The sequence below is a fragment of the Salvelinus sp. IW2-2015 genome, linkage group LG7 (assembly GCF_002910315.2).
Source record: "Salvelinus sp. IW2-2015 linkage group LG7, ASM291031v2, whole genome shotgun sequence".
NCBI classification, from domain to species: domain Eukaryota; kingdom Metazoa; phylum Chordata; class Actinopteri; order Salmoniformes; family Salmonidae; genus Salvelinus; species Salvelinus sp. IW2-2015.
This window is the reverse complement of record NC_036847.1, coordinates 20,751,404-20,773,354: the sequence shown is the minus strand read 5'-3', so window position 1 is coordinate 20,773,354 and position 21,951 is coordinate 20,751,404. Positions and strand designations below refer to the sequence as shown.

The following is a 21,951-nucleotide window of genomic DNA, read 5'->3' as shown; positions in this document are numbered from 1 at the left end:
ACTCCCTCACGACGCCAGGTCAGCGGAGTCAATCACCACCTTCCGGAGACACCTGAAACCCCACCTCTTTAAGGAATACCTAGGATAGGATAAAGTAATCCTTCTAACCCCCCCCTCCCCCTTAAAAGAGTTAGATGCACTATTGTAAAGTGGTTGTTCCACTGGATATCATAAGGTGAATGCACCAATTTGTAAGTCGCTCTGGATAAGAGCGTCTGCTAAATGACTTAAATGTAAATGTATGTACAAAAGATGTAAATAGACACGTAAAATCCGATTTCCTGATTCGTCAATAACTCAGCCATCTCTTAAAACTAGAACCCTTAGATACATTTTTGGACTTAATGAATTATATATAACCATTGATTCTTATAACTTGTGAATGCCACATGAGCTTAGTTCAACTGTCATTCCCCATCAGAACCCAAAATATAAGTTTGTTTTACTCCAATGTTTGTAAAATAAGTAAATGTAATCAAACACTGTATAGCTTCAACAGATGGTTAAAACTATAATCATGGAGGGTCATCATCGCTAGCTCTGTCTATGAATTTGAGAGTGGTTACATTCCCCAGGCCCACCCCACAGCATTTTTAAACCAAAATTAAGGTGGGGTGACCCTTTGTTATTGTTTCAATTAAGAATTCTAGCTTTAACCAATCCCTTAGCGTTTCTCAAACTAAGTTAACAGATGTATTTGGACATAGGTTTCATTAGAATATGTTTTTCAAAGGTTTTCAAAAATGTCCTAGGAGGGAAATCCTGACAGACCTTATGGACAAATTTGTTCATCATGCACACAAGTTTCAAGTCTTTAGGTCAAACAGGGCGACGTATATGTGAGACTGCTTATAACAGTGCCCGTTATAGGTCAATTGGTGCCATTCTTTTTGACCAAGTTACTCATGGCCTCTAGGTCTTACTCACGGCCTCGAGGCCTCATGGCTTTTCTGTGTGCCAAATTAGAAAACAAGGTACCAGTCTATGCTTGAGTCATTTGACCATGTTAAGAAAAAAAGTTAATAAGAATTCAGACAATAACAGTGTGTTCACAGCTTCGCTGTGAACCCCTAAATATATGCCATTTAGCACACACTTTTATCCAAAGCGACTTACAGTCATGCGTGCATACATTTTACACATTCGTGGCCCCGGGGATGTAAGCCTGCATTAAATGTTTACTCTTGCCCACGTGGATATCAGCTAACCTACTGTCAAAAGAGCGTAGCACATTCTGAAGTAAGAACATCTTCTGTTTCCCACTGTAATTCACATGGAAGTGGAGCTAGATATGGGCCTCCTTCCAGACATCTGCCTGGGTGGGAGGAGAGCGGGGAAGCTGCCTGGGCTGAGCTGGCTCCTCTCCATGTATAACACGGGCTAAAATCCCCCACATGGGTAAACTAGCTTTAGCAGAATGAAGACATCAGTTTTTCTGATCGCAGCACATCTGCCTATCAACTGGGCCCAAATCCTCTTAAACACTCTCTTAAACACATTTTTAATTTGCAGCTAATCCCCTTCATGGTGACAGAGGCTCAGAGGAAGCAACCACACAACCCCACTGGTGTACTGCTGCTCACACTGTTTGAAATCTGTCTAACACTGGTGAAAGTGTCTTTCCTCGGCAGACAACGGAGTCAGCATGGCAAACCATTGTGTTCTAGGAGTTACCTCCAAAAAGTCACAAAAAACTCAAGTGGGTAGCACAATATCAAACTCTAGCAACGCCTCAAAAAGTACACTTTCCACAGTGAAGTGCTGGAACATAATTGGTGCTTCCTAGAAAACACTACCCTCAAAAATCACATCAACCTTGAGTATTCATGAGAGACAGAACTGCATTCAATGTGAGACACAGAGAACAGGAGCTGGCCATGGTGCTCCTGCTATCTTATTGTTAGCTCCCAGGTGGTAGGCCTATTCAATCTCCACTAGGATACCGGAGGACATTGGATAGAGGCAATAAACAAATTCCCTTTCTTCAAATTTCTATCTAACTTTCTTTGTAATCCACCGCTCCCAAGTCTTAGTTTAATAGCCTCTCTAAATATCTGGACTAAATGTGCACACCGAGAACACAATGTCTCCCACTCCGGAAAGCTACAAGCCCTCAGTCATATCTCACTTGTAAATTGATCAAACCCCTTTGTATTTTTCATTTGCCAGACACAAAACACACTTTGCATTGATTCAGCATTACATGGTGGGAAGTGGAGAAGCAGCAGGCGAAGGGCTCTATTCAATCAGATTGGCTTTAGTCAACATCTGCATAGCAGTTGTTTTGGAGGTGGAACTGTGTTAGAGTCCACAAGCGGCTACTGGTATTATACCTAAAGCGGACATTGCCATTAAGAGAAATCCCATGTAGCCTTGCTTACAAGTTCGAACACTGGAATGTGAGATGTAATCTACACTTCAATTAGGCTAATAGAAATCCTCATTGTTTAGTTTGATGATTTTCAATTTGAGGGTCATTATTTCTATATAGCCTACACTTTGTCATTGTGAACTTGTAACAGGAGTGGGACGGGTGTGGCTTTGTGACAATGATCAAGAGCAGCTGTTCACCGATTTGACAGCTCCAAAATAGTTACACCTCAAACACTGCAAAAACATTAAGCCATGTGGGTGTCGGCTATGGGCGGTTAACGCTTGATCTGATTCAATTTAGGCCTAAAGCTTTCTTGTATTCAAAGCAGTGATGTAAACTGTCATTAAATGGATAGGCTCTCTGTAGTGGTTGTTGATCACATTTCTGTATGAATCGGGATGACACATTTGTATGACATGCCACATATGGGTTTAGAGGGAAAATGTGTGAATGATTGACAATACAACAGTCTGTATATTTATTTGATCAAAGCCTACATGAATGACGACATTGATTTGGAAACAATGCTAATTCAAAGATGGCGTGTCTAATAATCAACACCCTATCTGCACATTTTAATTAGAGGCCTCAATGGACTTTAGAAGTTAGATCTGAAATGCCTGGAGTAATAGAATAAAAAATCACTTCAATAATTGCTGGAAAAACTGCAACAGAAAGACAGACATGACAGATGAAGGAGAGAAGGATAAGATAGAGAGGAATCTTTTAGGCTTGAGAAATCCTGGGAGGACTCCTGTCTTCATCTTCCTTTGAAATGTGGAGTTAGTTTATTGTACGTTGATCAAAGCTAGCTGGAGGTGGCTCATCGTGGTATTGTCTTAATGCAGAATACCTCAACACTTGAACTTTGTTTTGTAAGATATCACTAATGGGAGACACAAATAGAGATTCACCACTTTCTCACTGCATGTAACCTTTTCTTAAATCTTAGTATTTTCTTTGTGGTATCTTGAGAAAATGGCCTAAAGGAAGGGGATTGCAGCCCACACTGTACTGTAAGTGGAGAGATGGATATCTATTTGATTGGACAGTATGAAAAATGACTAAGCATGGCTGGGATGGGAAATAAACCATTTATATCATCTATTCCCTTGAGATCTAATGAGCGAGGCGAGCTGTGTGGTAACTTGCTTATTGGAATCTACAGCAGCAGCTTATTTGAACTCAGGTGGAGGAATTCCGCTCAAGGCTCCAAATAACAAATAATTCCAAGTTGCAGTCTGATAGTCACACTGCACAGCACAGCCCAAAATCAAGCCATTACACAACACAAACATCATTTGCATTTTCCTATTCTGATCCATATTCTGGGCTGGAAGTTGCTGTACCACAACAACTCATCCAAATTCCACTCTCACCCCCATGAAATTCCATCACAACAGTCTTCCCCTTTCACTCTCTTGCTTTTTAAATATCTCATAACACTGCAACCAGTCACTAGGTCCACCTCTGAATATAAATGCTTCTATTCTGTGACATGGTTATGAGTTTGAAAGTTTTGAAATGATCTTTCCCTTGTTTTGGTGGTTAGACAACAGTTGGTAGACAACAATTGATAGACAACATTTGCTGGGATGGTGGCCAGATGAGGACTGTGTGTTCGTTGTTGGTTCTCCCCAGTAGCAGAGAGCAAGAGAGAGAGTGAAAGAAGTCCCACTGGCTTTGAACAACCGATTATGGAGCAATAATTCTGATGCCAAAACTTCAGCGCCGTTTCTCATTACACCCAGCAGTACCATCCACATCCTTGACTTGGGCTTCTCCTAGATACAGTGCATTCGGAAAGTATTCAGAGCCCTTTACTTTTTTCACATTTTGTTACGTTACAGCCTTATTCTAAAATTGATTAAATAGTTTTTTCCCCCTCATTAATCTACACACAGTACCCCATAATGACAAAAAAAACATGTTTTTTAATACATTTTTGCAAATTTATTACAAATACAAAATGGAAATATCACATTAATACAAGTATTCAGACCCTTTACTCAGTACTTTGTTGAAGCATCTTTGGCAGCGATTACAGCCTTGAGTCTTCTTGGGTATATTGCTACAAGCTTGGCACACCTGTATTTGTGGAGTTTCTCTCATTCTTCACGCACCGCACATACACAGACAAGGGGAGTTATCCATTTTAGAATAAGGCTGTAACGTAAAAAAATGGGGTCTGAATACTTTCTGAATGCACTGTATGTACATATAACTAGGAATAAAAGTAACAGATAGTAAACAGTAGCAGGAGCGTATGTGAGGCTGCCAAAAAAGTTTGTGCAAAAAAGGGTCAATGCAGGTAGTCCGGGTAGCTATTTGGTTAACTATTGATCAGTCTTATGGCTTGGGGGTAGAAGTTGTTCAGGGTCTTGTTGGTTCCAGACTTGGTGCATCAGCACCTCTTGCCATGAGGTAGCAGAGAGAGCAGTCTATGACTTGGGTGGCTGGATTCTTTGACAATTTTTAGGGCCTTCCTCTGAAACCGCTTGGTATAGAGGTCCTTGATGTCAGGGAGCATCAATTGTACAGCTGTAGAACTTTTTGAGAATCTGAGGGCCTATGCCAAATCTTTTCAGCCTTCTCAGGGGAAGAGGACTTGTCGTGCCCTATTCAGGACTGTGTTGGTGTCTTTGGACCATGATAGAGCCTTAGTGGTGTGGACATCGAGGAACTTGAAGCTCTCGACCCACTCCACTACAGCCATGTCAATGTGAATGGGGGCGTTTCCTGTAGTCCACAATCAGCTCCTTTGTCTTGCTGACGTAGAGGGAGAGGTTGTCAGGCCTACCACCATCGTGCTGTCGGCAAACTTAATGATGGTGTTGGAGTTGTGAGCGGCCACACAGTCGTGGGTGAACAGGGAGTACAGGAAGGGACTAAGCACACACCCCTGAGGGGTCCCCGTGTTGAGGGTCAGAGTGGTGGATGTATTGTTGCCTACCCTCACCACCTGGGGGCGTCCTGTCAGGAAGAGCTTTGTACGTGGAGGTAATTTAGAGGTTTTTCCGTCTRTATTTGCACAGAGGAGCTGCTGGTAGCAATGAGGTGAAACGGATTTCAGTTTTCCTGCATTAAAATCACTGGCCACTAAGAGTGCCGCCTCTGGATGAGCTTTTCRTGTTTGRTTTTGGCRCTAWACAGCTCATTGAGTGRGYTCTACAAGTGCCAGCATCGGTTTGTGGTGGTAAATAGACAGCTATGAAAAATCTAGATGAAAAKTCTCTTGGTAAGTAGTATGTTCTACTTATCATGAAGTATTCTAACTCATCYGAGCAGAACCTCGAGACTTCCTTAAAAGCTGTTGTTAACAAAGACACACCCATCCACCTTGAGCATAACCGACGCTGCCGTTCTGTCCTGCCAATGCATATAGAAACCAGTTACATTATATATGTATTATCCATGTCCTTATTCAGCCAAGTTTCCGAGAAACATAGGATATTACAGTTCTTAATTTCGTCACCGGCGTAGCTTCATTAAGGTGCCTGCACGCCCGCCTCTATATCGCCGTCTCRTTCTCTTCCGAGTCTCGGGGATTAGGGCCTTGTCCGGGGTGAGCAGTGCTGTATGCCCTGTGCATTCGACTAGTTGAAGTAGAAATCTTCATCCAAATAGAGGTTAGTGATRGCTGTTCTGATGTCCAGAAGCTCTTTTCGGTCATAGGAAACGATGGCGGAAACATTATGTCCAAAAAAAGTTAGGATTAGCGAAAGAAAACACAAAATAGCAGGAGGCCGCAATACATTCCAACGCCATTCTATAACATTGGGCAATGGATTTTGCGTGTAGTAACCCTGTATTTCCAGTGTGCATCAGCAAGAGGCAGTTTTTTTGCAGTATTTTTGTAGCTAACATGTGATGATAAATACCCACTGGATTGATGTAAACAATCATGATATCATTCTGCCAGGTAAGCATAGGCTACTTTGTAATTAACATTTAATTGAGAAGGTTTTTGGGAATGCGTTTTCATCTACCAGAAGACTTTTCATTAGTATCATCGCTAACGTCTACACAAAGTGGTAGATGCACATACACAGACAATGGGAGTCCTCGTTGCCTCTTCAGAAAGTTGCAGGAAATACGAATCACTGATACATTCTGTTCAATATATTTAGTTGATTCCCTACTGTTCAATGTATTTTTTTATTTTGTTAAATTCCGATTTAATATCTGGATTTCGACCGCGTTCTTTGTATCGTAGATTTTATAGGGCCTTAAAATATCTGTTGTTTCAGCTATCATCCACAGGGCTGAGGATTGTTGAATGTTGTATCACTAACAGTGACAGGTACATGTAAAACCCCAGCTCTCAGAGCCGTGATGATCCATGCTGGGGGTCTGCCTCTACCACTTAGAGCTTCTGCTACTGTAAGATGAAGTATGATGATAGTGTTCCTTACAGCACAGCCTGTCTGGTATCTATAAAGCAATCGAGTGATGTGAGTCATGCCATCATCAGGCCTCCACATAAGATGTCAGTGTTCTACATTACACGGGGGGAGCTCTAATGAACTACACATTTCTACTGATCTGGAGCCAGAAACTCAGGGATTGTACATGACACTTTGGAAAATAGAATGTAGGTGCGGGGAACGGAAGCGAGGGTGAATAGAGAGAAGGTGTGTGYGATGACAGAGAGATCACAAAGGGAGCGAGAGACGGAGAGAAACACACCAGGGGTGAAGATGGTGTCAGGAGAGAGAAAGAGAAAAGTGAAAAGAAAAGGAACAGTTAAATGAAAAAAAGGATCTGGAGATGGTGGAGAACAGTGACATTTAAAAAGACGGCATTGCACTCAGGTACCACATTCAGGGCCCTGGGAATATAAATGAACTTACAAAGAATGCAGAACGCTCTGTACACACAAACTAGCACATTGCGTTTATAATCTTGATACTTTTAACTAAACAATACTCATCCAAATGACAGTATCTACACACAAAAATAACTAGGCAGTAAATTCAGCTTTAAACCCTGGATAAAAAAATAGCAGGAAAAACACGTTATGAGAGTGATGTGCTTTGATACTCTCTCCCTCCCTAGATGATAGCTGGCCTAGCAGATTCATTAACCTCTGTAGTTGCCCACACAGACCCAGGCAGAGAGAGGCTTGTCTCCGAGCTCAGCCTCTGCCTTTGATTTCTCACTTATCACCGGCAGGCCAGCTAGCCAGCTCCATCCACTCCACTAAAATAATTGCCTCTTCTAACGATGCTCTCTTAAAATAATGTAAATAGCAGTGTCCATGTTTCAAAGACACCTGTAAGCTTCTTGAAGACACAGTAAATAGACAGCGACTGACTATCCAAAGGTAATTTAATGTATATTCCCCATTCTGAAATTAATCTTTCCTGAATGTCTTTTGCTTTCATTCTTTTCAGCTGAAATGCTATGTAGATATTTCTGTTTTTAATAAATAGCCTACAAGTTTAGGCCTAGTCACTTTCCAGGGAAAAGGTATTGTACATCTTTTGGAGAACAGTGGAAACCGGGATAAGTAAAATCAAAATATGATTACATTTCCAATGAACAATTTTGACACAAGACAGAGTTTGGATTTATGCAACTGATTACAAAAAGTCAACCGTTATTGTACATAAACCAGCTTCATGAGGTAGTCACCTGGAATGCATTTCAATTAACAGGCGTGCCTTGTTCCTCCTTAATGTGTTTGAGCCAATCAGTTGTGTTGTGACAAGGTAGTATACAGAAGATAGCCCCATTTGGTAAAAGTCCATATTATGGCAAGAACAGCTCAAATAAGCAAAGAGAAATGACAGTCCATCATTACTTTAAGACATAAAGGTCAGTCAATACYGAATATATCAGAGTTACCAGCCTCAGAAACTGCAGCCCAAATAAATGCCTCACAGAGTTCAAGTAACAGGCACATCTCAACATCAACTGTTCAGAGGAGAATCAGGCCTTCGTGGTCAATTTGCTGCAAAGAAACCACTACTAAAGGACACCAATAAGAAGAATAAGATACTTTCTTGGGCCAAGAAACACAAGCAATGGACATTAGACCGGTGGAAATCTGTCCTTTGGTCTGGAGTCCAAATTGGATATTTTTGGTTACAACCGCCGTGTCTTTGTGAGATGTGGTGTGGGTAAACGGATGATCTCCACATGTGTATTTCCCACCGTAAAGCATGAAGGAGGAGGTGTTATGGTGTGGGGGTGCTTTGCTGGTGACACTGACTTATTTTGAATTCAATGCACACTTAATCAGCATGGCTACCACCACATTCTGCAGCGATATGCCATCCCATCTGTTTTGGGCTTAGTGGGACTATCATTTGTTTTTCAACAGGACAATGAATGACCCAACACACCTCCAGGCTGTGTATGGGCTATTTTACCAAGAAGGAGAGTGATGGAGTGCTGCATCAGATGACCTGGCCTCCACAATCCCCCAACCTCAACCCAATTGAGATGGTTTGGGATGAGTCAGACCGCAGAGTGAAGGAAAAGCAGCCAGCAAGTGTTCAGCATATGTGGGAACTCCATCAAGACAGTTGGAAAAGCATTCCCGGTGGAGCTGATTGAGAGAATGCCAAGAGTGTGCAAAGCTGTCTTCAAGGCAAAGGGAGGCTATTTGAAGAATCTCAAATATAAAATATATTTTGATTTGTTTAACACTTTTTTGGTTACTACATGATTCCATATGTGTTATTTCATAGTTTTGATGTCTTCACTAAAAATAAAGAAAAACCCTTTGAATGAGTAGGTGTTCTAAAACTTTTGACCGGTAGTGTAGGCCTATATAACACATGAGAGATGTGTAATATATTTTATAGACCTTTTTAAAGCATGGATTTGGGTCACAGCCAGTTACTATAACAAGCACAAGCAACTAAAATCTAAATGGTTATAAAACAGTGATTAATGGGCTGGGATGGTTAAAATGATCTAGTAAAAATGCCAATGCTTTATAATCCAGTCATTGATAGTAAAAATAGCTACTTACAACATATCTAACAGTCAAAATAGTGATATTCAGAATGATCACATGATAATTCCACGAGACTATTCACTTCAGTAATTTACTGTGAGGTGTTKATTGGTTATTGTTGTGCATACAAAGTACTTTTCTTGTTACAGCACTTGGGAGAAATTGGTTAAAATACCATCATACCTAAATGGATTAAAAACCAACACTGCTAAAATTATCCAATGGGAGAATATGTTAAATACTTTGTCACCGTTTCATGGAATGTCTGAGCTAAAAGGACAGAAAAATACAAAGCATTTTCAACTTGGCTAAACACAAATGAGTGGGATGAATATAGGTAGTATAAAAAAAATATTCACATGACAGACACACACTGAGCCCCATGCTGTGCTGCCTGCATAACAATAAGCAGTATGCTTTGAGACATGTAGGGCTCTGGGGGCTTTTGAGTCCATTGACATATGCAAGTCGTGTCTCCCCCATTGTACAGTTCCAACTGTGTTTCAGCCGTCACGGAGGAGAGCAATTAAATAGCCTCCCCACAACAATCAATGAATTCAGAGGCAAATACCTCACCTCAGAGATAGGACAATCAATAATCACAACAGTAGTGCCTAGGGAAGGCATCCAGAAGCTCTATCAGGACTCATTAAACATGGATTCAAAAAGCATGTATAACAATACATCCACACACAACAGCCTACACAGCTAGTTAAAGTTGTGAAATCCACTGACATCTTATGAAAACTAAAAATGAAAACCAAAATGAACATCCTCTTTAAATCTCCCCAGCCAGCTAGCGAGCCAGCAGCCAGCCAAGCCAGGTCTCTGGGGCCAGATACAAATGGTGTGATGCAGCGCTACGAGAGATATCAGCGTTTGGTATCTAATCTCCTCGCCCTCCTAATGCACCCAGGAGTCTCTCTCTCCAGCAGCTGAGACAGAGAGGGGAGCTGACAGTTCAGAGAGCCAGCCAGGGCCAGGAGAGGAGAGGAGCTGAATGTGTACCCGACAGTGATGCTGAAATTCACCTCCACCTAAATCTGCTTCTCCTCCGTTCCCAAAGGGATTCTCATTGGGCGGCCTGACACCAAAAATAAGAAATAAACGGCCTTCTTGGATAACATGTAGTCAAGGGGAATCAACAAAACAGCTCTCTCTTTTTCTTCTCCATCCATTTGTGGTGACTTTGATGAATGATGTAGCTCACTGCTTATGTTTAGAGCTCATCTGAAATGAATGGAATCAGACAGGAGCAAGCTGGCGCACTGCAGATACCGAGTCAGAAGTCCTATATAGACAGGAAAGTCTTGTTGGAACATTCCAGGTTATCTAATACAATAGCAAACAGTGTGATTTGCTGTTTCCGAAAGGTAAAAACAAGATAGGGAGAGATTTTGTTAAATGTGTACTTTTGTTACACATTTTCAACATGATTATAAATATGACTTAAAAGTACAGTTAATACCTGGATTTTCTTTTTACATTTCACTGTTATTCTTATACTCAGTCCTAGCATACTATGAGCTCCATCCTTGATGAGCTAGCCTGTTTAATGACTGCAGAATACCAGTCAATATCCTTCACAAGAAGAGAAAGACAGATAAATAAAAGACACCTGTCCTACTTTTTCATTCCATCTATTTAAAATAAAACACTTCTGCGAACTCTGAGACAGAGACTTTCTCTCTGTCCTTGAAAAGCACAGAACACCATCAGGCTTTTCAAGAGTCTCTCTCGATGCCACATCAGTGGAGCCTTTGACAGTGTGGCTGTAGAGAGAGCGCAGCGATGAGTTTGACGTGCCATATTAAAAAGAATAACAGCCATGAAAAGTGTCACATTTGATAGGCCGAAAGACATCAACCGTCTGCAGAAAAGTCCCCAGACAGCCTGAGAGGGTGAATATGACGTCCTGATAATAATTTATCTGCAGCAGGATGTATACTATCTGCAGCAGGATGTATACTATCTTGTAGCTAAATGTATTTTCCTTCTAAACATTGTCCTCCAGTGATGAAAAAGCCTGGCCAGCTAAAGTGATGACAAGTTCAATCACATCTAACAACTGGGGGGATAAGCTAGCTATTAACTGTTCATCACAGCAGTGCACTGCACTCCAAATAAGCCTACATGAATCTAAACTTGTGTGTCACTGCACCGAGTAACCCTATGGTCATTATCTTTTAATATCACACCAACATCTCTCTCTCCCCTCCCTCCCACTCTCCCTCCGCTCCAGCTTATTCATTTGAGGAGCTGTCAGGTTGTTTTCCAGTCTGACAGTTCAAGACGAGCGTGAACTTTACCACTGACACAGGACAGCTTTGCACCTGTCACAGCTTGTCTTGTTGAGGGGGAGCAGGTGCCTCTACTGGTTATGGCAGACACAGAGATCTCTATGGAGTCTACTTTAAAAACCCTATAAAACCTCTTAGCACCTCCCCAAGACCCCACAGCTAGTCAGACGGGGGTTTATGGATCTCACAGACTAGAGATGCATAGGGAAATGTTGATTTGTTTCAGATGATAGATGCTCATGTTTCCCTGGTTTAGAATGACAAATACCCCACAAGCATAAAATATGCCTTAATGTCATGGTATTGTATAATTGTGTATGATATGATAGCCAGATGGCGATCTAATTACATGTAGCAAAATCCCTATTTGGTGTAATGAACATATCATTATGATACGGTCTGTCCTTGGCTAAAGCACCCATCTAATAACAAAGTAACTGGATAGAGACAGCACCCCTGCCGAAGGGAGATGTGAGGCAGGCATTAGCTCTGAGCTGCAGGAGGTGTGTGCAGTCAAGCAATACAAAACCACCCAAAAATGTAATTTACCATTCTACATTACTGATAGGTGCAAGCCATCCAGCCCAGCAGCCTTTTGAAATACCAAGTAGCCCCTCAAAGGTTTCTGACAGCAATTAGAGGGACTGGTGAAAGACAGACACACTGAATATGAAAGACAGGAGCACTGCATCGCTGGCAGGCAGCAGAAATAACACTACTGATTGGTATTCAAATGATGCTGTGAATAACATGCAACATGCGTGCATATATCAATTCCCTGTATTAATGCTTAGTCGTCAAATAGCCTGTCCTACTAAACTGCTTCACAGTTATTCCAACGTTTCTACACGTTTATCTGCTCTTGTTGTGTAAAATACAGCCTTGTAGATCATTAAAACTATGAAAATATGATAACACCATGAGACACATTGTAAATACACAGAGAAACAGAAACAGAGTGAGTCTCCTATGTATTCCCATCTCCCCCTCTGGGTGAGTCAGTCCACTCCCAGAATGAGATGATTGAACAGCATTGCTGGCTCTCCATTCACCCACTGTGCATGAACTAGCCGCTCCACAGCAGCACAATTAGGGCTGGTCACTTCACAGAAATAGAGACATTATAATGGATGTCCCTGTCTCAACATGGCCCCAGGCCAGCCTTCTAATTGAGCCAGGCCTCTGATATGATGTATGGGAACATGGTGAATGGTTAACGTTGTATTTCCACCATGATAACATCGTTTTTTTTAACACCACTGTGTAGGCTACCAGACTGAATAATACTGGAAACTAGCGTACATACTTGCAATAGCTACATACTGTAAGCCTATTGCAAAGCAGTTACATGAATATGGATCTATATTGTTTGTACTGATGTGACCCAAATCCATCTCAATGTGTTTTTCTTCAAACCCTTGAATGTTGTCTAATGCTGATAATGGGAGTAATAATTTGTTGGTGCCCATCAGTCATGTGATACTGATGTCAAAACCTATGAATCATCAAGAGTGGGCAAAGTAGTTTCCATGATGGTGAAGTGTCCAACTCAGTGCATATGACTGTTATTTAATGATGACTTCAGACCTAATACTGACAAAAAAGGAAGAGCTTGTGACCTTATAAAAGCTATTTATCACACTCAAAAAACATTTTATGTGTGGCTTGTCCTTATAAACAAAAGAGATATTATACTTAAAAAGGAGGAGCTTCAGACCTCACAAAAGCTATTTATCACACTCAAAAAACATACACATATGTATATATATATATATATATACATATACAGTTCAAGTCGTAAGTTTACATACACCTTTGCCAAATAGATTTAAACTCAGTTTTTCCCAATTCCTGACAATTAATCCTAGTAAACATTCCCTGTCTTAGGTCAGTTAGGATCCCCAATTTATTTTAAGAATGTGAAATGTCAGAATAATAGTAGAGAGAATTATTTATTTCAGCTTATATTTCTTTCATCACACTCCCAGTGGGTCAGAAGTTTACATACACTCAATTAGTATATGGTAGCATTGCCTTTAAATTGTTTAACTTGGGTCAAATGTTTCGGGCAGCCTTCCACAAGCTTCCCACAATAAGTTGGGTGAATTTTGGCCCATTCCTCCTGACAGAGCTGGTGTAACTGAGTCAGGTTTGTAGGCCTTCTTGCTCACACACGCTTTTTCAGTTCTGCCCACAAATTTTCAATAGGATTGAGGTCAGGGCTTTGTGATGGCCACTCCAATACCTTGACTTTATTGTCCTTAAGCCATTTTGCCACAACTTTGGAAGTATGCTTGAGGTCATTGTCCATTTGAAACCCATTTGCGACCAAGCTTTAACTTTCTGACTGATGTCTTGAGATGTTGCTTCATATATCCACATAATTTTCCATCCTCATGATGCATCTATTTTGTGAAGTGCACCAGTCCTTCCGCAGCAAAGCACACCCCAACATGATGCTGCACCCCCTGCTTCACGGTTGGGATGGTGTTCTTCGGCTTGCAAGCATCCCCCTTTTTCCTCCAAACATAAGGATGGTCATTATGGCCAAACAGTTCTATTTTTGTTTCATCAGACCAGAGGACATTTGTACGATTTTTGTCCCCATGTGCAACTGCAAACCGTAGTCTGGCTTTTTTTATGGCGGTTTTAGAGCAGTGGCTTTTTCCTTGCTGAGCAGCCTTTCAGGTTATGTCGATATAGGACTCGTTTACCTGTGGATATAGATACTTTTGTACCTGTTTCCTCCAGCATCTTCACATGGTCCTTTGCTGTTGTTCTGGGATTGATTTGCACTTTTCGCACCAAAGTACATAATCTCTAGGAGACAGAAGGCGTCTCCTTACTGAGAGGTATGACGCTGCGGGGTACCATGGTGTTTATACTTGCGTACTATTGTTTGTACAGAACGCGGTACCTTCAGGCATTTGGAAATTGCTTCCAAGGATGAACCAGACTTGTGGAGATCTACAATTTGTTTCTGAGGTCTTGGTTGATTTCTTTTGATTTCCTCATGATGTCAAGCAAAGAGGCACTGAGTTTGAAGGTAGGCCTTGAAATACATCCACAGGTACATCTCCAATTGACTCAAATTATGTCAATTAGCCTATCAGAAACTTCTAAAGCCATGACATCATTTTCGGAATTTTCCAAGCTGTTAAAGCACAGTCAACTTAGTGTATGTAAACTTCGACCCACTGGAATTGTGATACAGTGAATTATAAGTGAAATAACTTGTCTGTAAACAATTGTTGGAAAAATTACTTGTGTCATGCACAAAGTAGATATCCTAACCAACTTGCCAAAAGTATAGTTGTTAACAAGCATTTGTGGAGTGGTGAGAAAATGAGTTTTAATGACTCCAACCTAAGTAAACTTCCGACTTCAACTGTATAATATACAGTGGGAGAACAAGTATTTGATACACTGCCGATTTTGCAGGTTTTCCTACTTACAAAGCATGTAGAGGTCTGTAATTTTATCTAGGTACACTCAACTGTGAGAGACGGAATCTAAACAAAAATCCAGAAAATCACATTGTATGATTTTTAAGTAATTAATTTGCATTTTATTGCATGACATAAGTATTTGATCACCTACCAACCAGTAAGAATTCCGGCTCTCACAGACCTGTTAGTTTTTCTTTAAGAAGCCCTCCTGTTCTCCACTCATTACCTGTATTAACTGCACCTGTTTGAACTCGTTACCTGTATAAAAGACACCTGTCCACACGTCAATCAAACAGACTCCAACCTCTCCACAATGGCCAAGACCAGAGAGCTGTGTAAGGACATCAGGGATAAAATTGTAGACCTGCACAAGGCTGGGACGAGCTACAGGACAATAGGCAAGCAGCTTGGTGAGGCAACAACTGTTGGCGCAATTATTAGAAAATGGAAGAAGTTCAAGATGACGGTCAATCACCCTCGGACTGGGCTCCATGCAAGATATCACCCGTGGGCATCAATGATCATGAGGAAGGTGAGGGATCAGCCCAGAACTACACGGCAGGACCTGGTCAATGACCTGAGAGAGCTGGGACCACAGTCTCAAAGAAAACCATTAGTAACACACTACGCCGTCATGGATTAAAATCCTGCAGCGCACGCAAGGTCCCCCTGCTCAAGCCAGCGCATGTCCAGGCCCGTCTGAAGTTTGCCAATGACCATCTGGATGATCCAGAGGAGGAATGGGAGAAGGTCATGTGGTCTGATGAGACAAAAATAAACTTTTGGTCTAAACTCCACTCGCTGTGTTTGGAGGAAGAAGAAGGATGAGTACAACCCCAAGCCATCCCAACGTGAAGCATGGGAGTGGAAACATCATTCTTTGGGGCTGCTTTTCTGCAAAGGGGACAGGACGACTGCACCGTATTGAGGGGGGATGGATGGGGCCATGTATCGCGAGATCTTGGCCAAAAACCTCCTTCCCTCAGTAAGAGCATTGAAGATGGGCGGGCTGGGTCTTCCAGCATGACAATGACCCGAAACACACAGCAGGGCAACTAAGGAGTGGCTCCGTAAGAAGCATCTCAAGGTCCTGGAGTGTCTAGCCAGTCTCCAGACCTGAACCCAATAGAAAATCTTGAGGGAGCTGAAATTCCGTATTGCCCAGCGACAGCCCGAAACCTGAAGGATCTGGAGAAGGTCTGTATGGAGGAGTGGGGCCAAAATCCCTGCTGCAGTGTGTGCAAACCTGGTCAAGAACTACAGGAAATGTATGATCTCTGTAATTGCAAACAAAGGTTTCTGTACCAAATATTAAGTTCTGCTTTCTGATGTATCAAATACTATGTCATGCAATAAAATGCAAAGGAATTACTTAAAAATCACACAATGTGATTTTCTGGATTTTTGTTTTAGATTCCGTCTCTCACAGTTGAAGTGTACCTATGATAAAAATGACAGACCTCTACATGCTTTGTAAGTAGGAAAACCTGCAAAATCGGCAGTGTATCAAATACTTGTTCTCCCCACTGTATATATATATATATTATATATATAAAATAAAATAAGTCAAGCTGCTGTCTTCATCGGTTTGTTTTGGGACACCCATAGGTGTAAGCAAGCTATTTGGAGAAGCAAATATCAGCTGGACTCCACTAAAGCAAATCAACACYACTCCACTCCTCATGCTGACGGCCAACAGATGAGCACAGCCAAGCCCTCCCCAGGAGGTCTGCAATGGCCACCGCAGCAGTCATGTGTTTAATGTGAGACAAGATTGCTCACTCTTCCAACCAGAGCCCAGAAAGTTCCCTCTATCCACTCATCTTATTATCAAGGCTGGAGGAAATATGGTTCTGCTCCCTGTGGGGAGAGCCAGGGAGTCGGTGACTCCCAGAGACACTGGCATGAAAGGGACATAAGAGAGACTCTCTGACTCCGTATCGCCAGTTGAAAGGCAAATAGTTTCTTCTCCAAGGTGCTTTGGGGATATGTTTGGCCAGAGACATAAGGACATGAAAGGGAAATGACGGGGAAAATATCTGTTCACTTTGAGGCGCTTACAATCCACAATAACCATCAGAACTGAATACTCAGAGAGAAAACACATTGAATGACTGTTGGCTGTCCCTACAGTTTGTACTGGGCTGTGTTTGAAGTGGGCAATCTGGAGAGAGAGGAAAGGAAAAAGAAGAAAGAGAGAAATGGTTGTATCAGGAAGACTGTAATAGGGGCCCTGCTCATTCAAGTACTTTGTGCTCCTTATGCTGCTGGACATTATGGTCAACCCACTGCTACTGTAGGATAAATGGTGGTAGGCTATATAGAACCAAAAAGAGTTCAATGGTTCGCTTCATATAAGGCCCTCAAAATACACACACAAAGCAGTTGTTGTTTTTTTGTTGTGTAATTACTTTACATCTAAACGTCTAATATATATCCTCCCACTCAAATAACAGAGTGGATAGGAGGTGTGTCATTCGGAGCAGCTTATACAGACTGGTCTCAGGGTAACCTGGTCAGGCTGTGGCCTCCGTCCCCTTCCCAGCAGAGGGACATCTGTCCCAGGAGGATTCGTCCTAGCTGGGCCTGGCAGGGAGAGGAGAAGTGTTGATGCCAGCCCAGCCCAGTCCAGCCAGGGCCCCACCGCTGAGAGCAGGTCAGAGACCAGCCTGTCAGCCTCTCCTTCTCAGCGTGAGCCTGGCTAATGAATAGTCAACACAAACTGCTGAGACTAAAGCAGAAGTTAGTTGAGGGCTAGAGCAAAGAGCAAAGAGAGGACATAGACGTTTGGTGGCTGTTTGTTTGTTTTATAGCAGCCCTAACTATTGTTGAAGAGGACATTCCATTTATTCAGTGGCCTATTGGGTTGAAATAATGTTACTGTTATATTCCTGATCTGTATACACTGTTGGCTCTCAGTATCTCAGTCTCTACGTGGTTGTTTTCTTTCCTCTTTAGCACTTCATTGATTAATGTCATTGATTGGCTAGATAAAACCCACTCTGGATATTCCTGGCCTAAATTAGGATTTAATTGAAAAGTAACAACCAAAACAGTTGTTGATGCAGACTGCATAATTCAGAAAATCTGTAGTGAATGACAAATATTTTTACTTTCACTATCTGATTTTCGGCTTTGGGAAATGCTAACCGACTCTCTATCAACAGCAGGGGCACTATAATACTTAACCCACCTTGGAGCCCTCCAGGTCTAGTGTGCCCCACCCCTGCTTTATGCTAAGTCCCTGTCACCTTTAGGTAAGAGGCAGTGGGAGAGTCATGCACCTGTAGAGGTGTTGGCAAGCTGTGGATGGACACAGCTGGCTGTCTAACAGCGTGACCTGTCAGCCTGGTTTGTCTGGGTCCAGCCCACTGGCCAGAGGTTGACCCACACACCCTGGAGGAGCAGGTAATGAGCTTCTCACACCCTGATGAGGGGCTGAACTTTTTTTCTACACATTCATTTTGGACACCAAGATGCTTCCCGTTTTTAAACTGGTTTACCCAATGATGAGTTTTACCAGGGCAACATATTCCATGGTGGAAAAACATCAGGCAGTTTTCCTCCCTCTGCTTTTCCTTAGATTAAAAGTTAATGAATCACAGGGGGATCTAACTTCTGTCACTGATCACACAACCCAATCAGAGAAATGATACCATGCATGTTATCATACTAGTATCTGCTAGTAATACCAGTGGGCACAATGGTGATGGTAGAAGAAGATTTGGCAGAAGTAAGCCTCTGATGTTCACTTTGTTATAGGGGATCATCAGTATCTTGCTCAAGGGCATGGAGGCACTTAGCCCCACACGCAATCTTCTCTTCTCGACAGTCCATTTTTCTACCCATGCCAAACGTCTGCCCGACATCTGCTGAGCTGACAGCCAAGCAGTTGGGATCCCAAACACAAGATGATGAAGCCAGACAATACACATTTAGCTGAATGATGCAATTGTAAAATAGACAAGAGGAAGCCAGATACAGTGTTGGTGCATCATCAGAGTATGAGTCTCCAGCACAGATGTTTTTGCCCTCCAGCTAAGTAAGTCTTTTGACCATTGTAGCTTATTATTGGATTACCCAATGTTCAAATGTCCCTTGTTATCCACTCAATTGTGAAAAGTTGAGTATTGTGCCAGAATATAGGCTTGATGTATTATTAAAACTACCACCTGCAGCGGTTCTTTCAACAGTTAGGCTAATTTTCATAAGCTGATAATTATATTGTTGTAGCTATTTAATTATGAGGCCAAGATCAAAGTAACAAAACTGACATAGTTTAGTTGAAACAAATAGAAAACTTTCACAACCATTTTTTTTATAGACTTAATACAGTTGTTTCATATGAATATTATGATATTCCTTAAAAAAATGATTTATTGAATGTAGCCATGCATTTCTTTATAAAATTAATTGTTTATGTATTGGATACATTTTATTTAATGCACAATATAGAGAGTTACTGCACCAGCAGTATATTCATCATAATACACTACATGACTAAAAGTATGTGGACACCTGCTCGTCAAACATTCCAAAATCATGGTTATTAATATGGAGTTGGTCCCCCCTTTGCTGCTATAACACTCTTCTGGGAAGGCTTTCCACTAGATGTTGGAACATTGTTGCGGGGATTTGCTTCCATTCAGCCACAAGAGCATTTGTGAGGTCGGGCACTGATGTTGGGCGATTAGGCCTGGCTCGCAGTTGGCGTTCTAATTCATCCAAAAGGTGTTCGATGGGGTTGAGGTCAGGTCTCTGTGCAGGCCAGTTAAGTTCTTCTACATCGATCTCGACAAACCATTTCTTTATGGACCTCGCTTTGTGCACGGGGGCATTGTCATGATGAAACAGGAAAGGGCCTTCCCCAAACCGTTGCCACAAAGTTGGAAGCACAGAATTGTCTAGAATGTCATTGTACGCTGTAGCGTTAAGATTACCCTTCACTGGAACGAACGAAGGGGCCTCCTCCACCAAACTTAAGTTGGCACTATGCATTCGGGCAGGTAGCGTTCTCCTGGCATCCGCCAAACCCAGATTCTGTCAGACTGCCAGATGGCGAAGCGTGATTCATCACTCCAGAGAAAGTGTTTCCACTGCTCCAGAGTCCAAAGGCGGCAAGCTTTACACCACTCCAGCCGACACTTGACATTTTGCATGGTGACCTTAGGCTTGGGTGCGGCTGTTTGTCTATGGAGATTGCATGGCTGTGTGCTCGATTTTATGCACGTCAGCAACGGGTGTGGCTGAAATAGCCGAATCGACTAATTTGGGGTGTCCACATACTTTTGTAGATACAGTGTATTTCTGCTTCCACTCTTGTACTGCCATGAGCATTGTCAGTGTACTAAGTATGAACTATTATTTGACAGAAAACGGTAGGCTATGTAGATTTGACCATAACAAAATGTAGTTCAATAACTGTGCATATATAGAACATGAATTAACCCAAGGCGCTTAACTGATATTAATGTACAAAATACATAGCTCATCCTTCTACCTCAGGTGTTCCCTTATAAAGAAAAACACCTTCGCATCAGTTGCCTCCACTCTGAACCCACTCACTCCCTCTATACCAGCAGCATCTTCCTAGTGTTTACGGTTTGCTTTGTGAATTTTGCTCACTCATATCATTACAATTGAACCAAATAAAACATTAGAGCGTAGAAACATACCGTTCCCGGAGATGTGGTTCACTAACTCTGCGTGTCCACCTTGCCTTGTGGAGGCAGTAAGTTGGATGTAGAGTCCCATGTAATGTAAAGTCCCTACTATCACCCCAAAGGCACCCATCTCTTTTGTCTGAGATTCCAGTATTCTTTGCCACTCTCTCACATTAGGTGTAGTAAGTTTACAAAATGAAATCCAGTTAACGTGTTGTAACGGTTTGAGACTAAAGCACAGGTCGCTGATATGAAGCTGTGTGATGGTGCAGCCGCCCGCTAGTTCAAGTCGCTGATATGTCTCTTCAGCTTGGTCGGCTTTGGATGCGACTGAGGGAGATTTTCCTTCACACAAAAAGGGGAGTGCCTCGGCTTGCATTGGGGAATATCAATTAGACGGAATGATCTGAGCGAGTGATTTATTGAATAAACTTTTACAAGACTGTAATTCTTAGAGCTGTAGAACCATCCATCATTGACAAACTATCCGTCTGAACTGCATAAGCATAAAGACACACGATGCAAAGCGAAAAAACAAATTATGACAATTGATGCAACAAAAGTACTTGGTCAATTAACCCTGTTGGATATCAACAGGTGGACGATTAATTAATGTRWTTGCCTTCATCAGCGACATGTTGCTAATCTCAATTCGAAGGCAAGTTTTAATGCGATTCAAAAATAATGTTATGACTGGTGTATTTAGGTTTTGCAGGTCTGACTGCATGCTGTGTGGTATTGCGCTCATATTATCCCCTAAAGCGAGTGACAGAAACATCCTATCACTGCTTTGCTATCATCAAACATGCCATGCGCCGCAAAACTCAAGCAGAGTTAATGTAGGCAGCTCCGCATGACAGTTAATATGGAATTTGAGAAAGAGCTATACTGAGGGCAATTTATAGTTTTGGGAGGAAATATTTTCCTGATCGTCAAGCCTAACATAGGCTATTGTCTCCGGTTTGGTCGTAAAAGCACACAAAGGCATCAATGCCATTTCAGCACCATGGACAGCACCAAATGAACAGGATGAGCCCTGCACCCCGAATGCAGCTGCACACAGCACATACAGTGAACAGACTATGGGATAGCATAGCACCATTGGGAATGGAATTGCTTCAATTATCTTCTCCATAGAAGTAACACACTATGTAAATATTCTATGTTGCAGCCAGGAACATTGAACATGTATTCC

General features: G+C 42.0%; 1 protein-coding gene across 1 annotated transcript in view; it reads right to left on the bottom strand.

The window, feature by feature from the left end:
- The window catches only part of LOC111966570 (V-set and transmembrane domain-containing protein 2-like protein), a 33,270-nt gene extending 12,153 nt beyond the window's left edge, over positions 1-21,117 (bottom strand). The window contains exon 1 of the mRNA XM_023991323.2: positions 20,769-21,117. Coding sequence (XP_023847091.1) covers positions 20,769-20,886 — 118 coding nt within the window. The 5' untranslated portion in view covers positions 20,887-21,117. The remainder of the gene's footprint in view (positions 1-20,768) is intronic.
- Between the last annotated feature and the right edge of the window lie 834 nt (positions 21,118-21,951).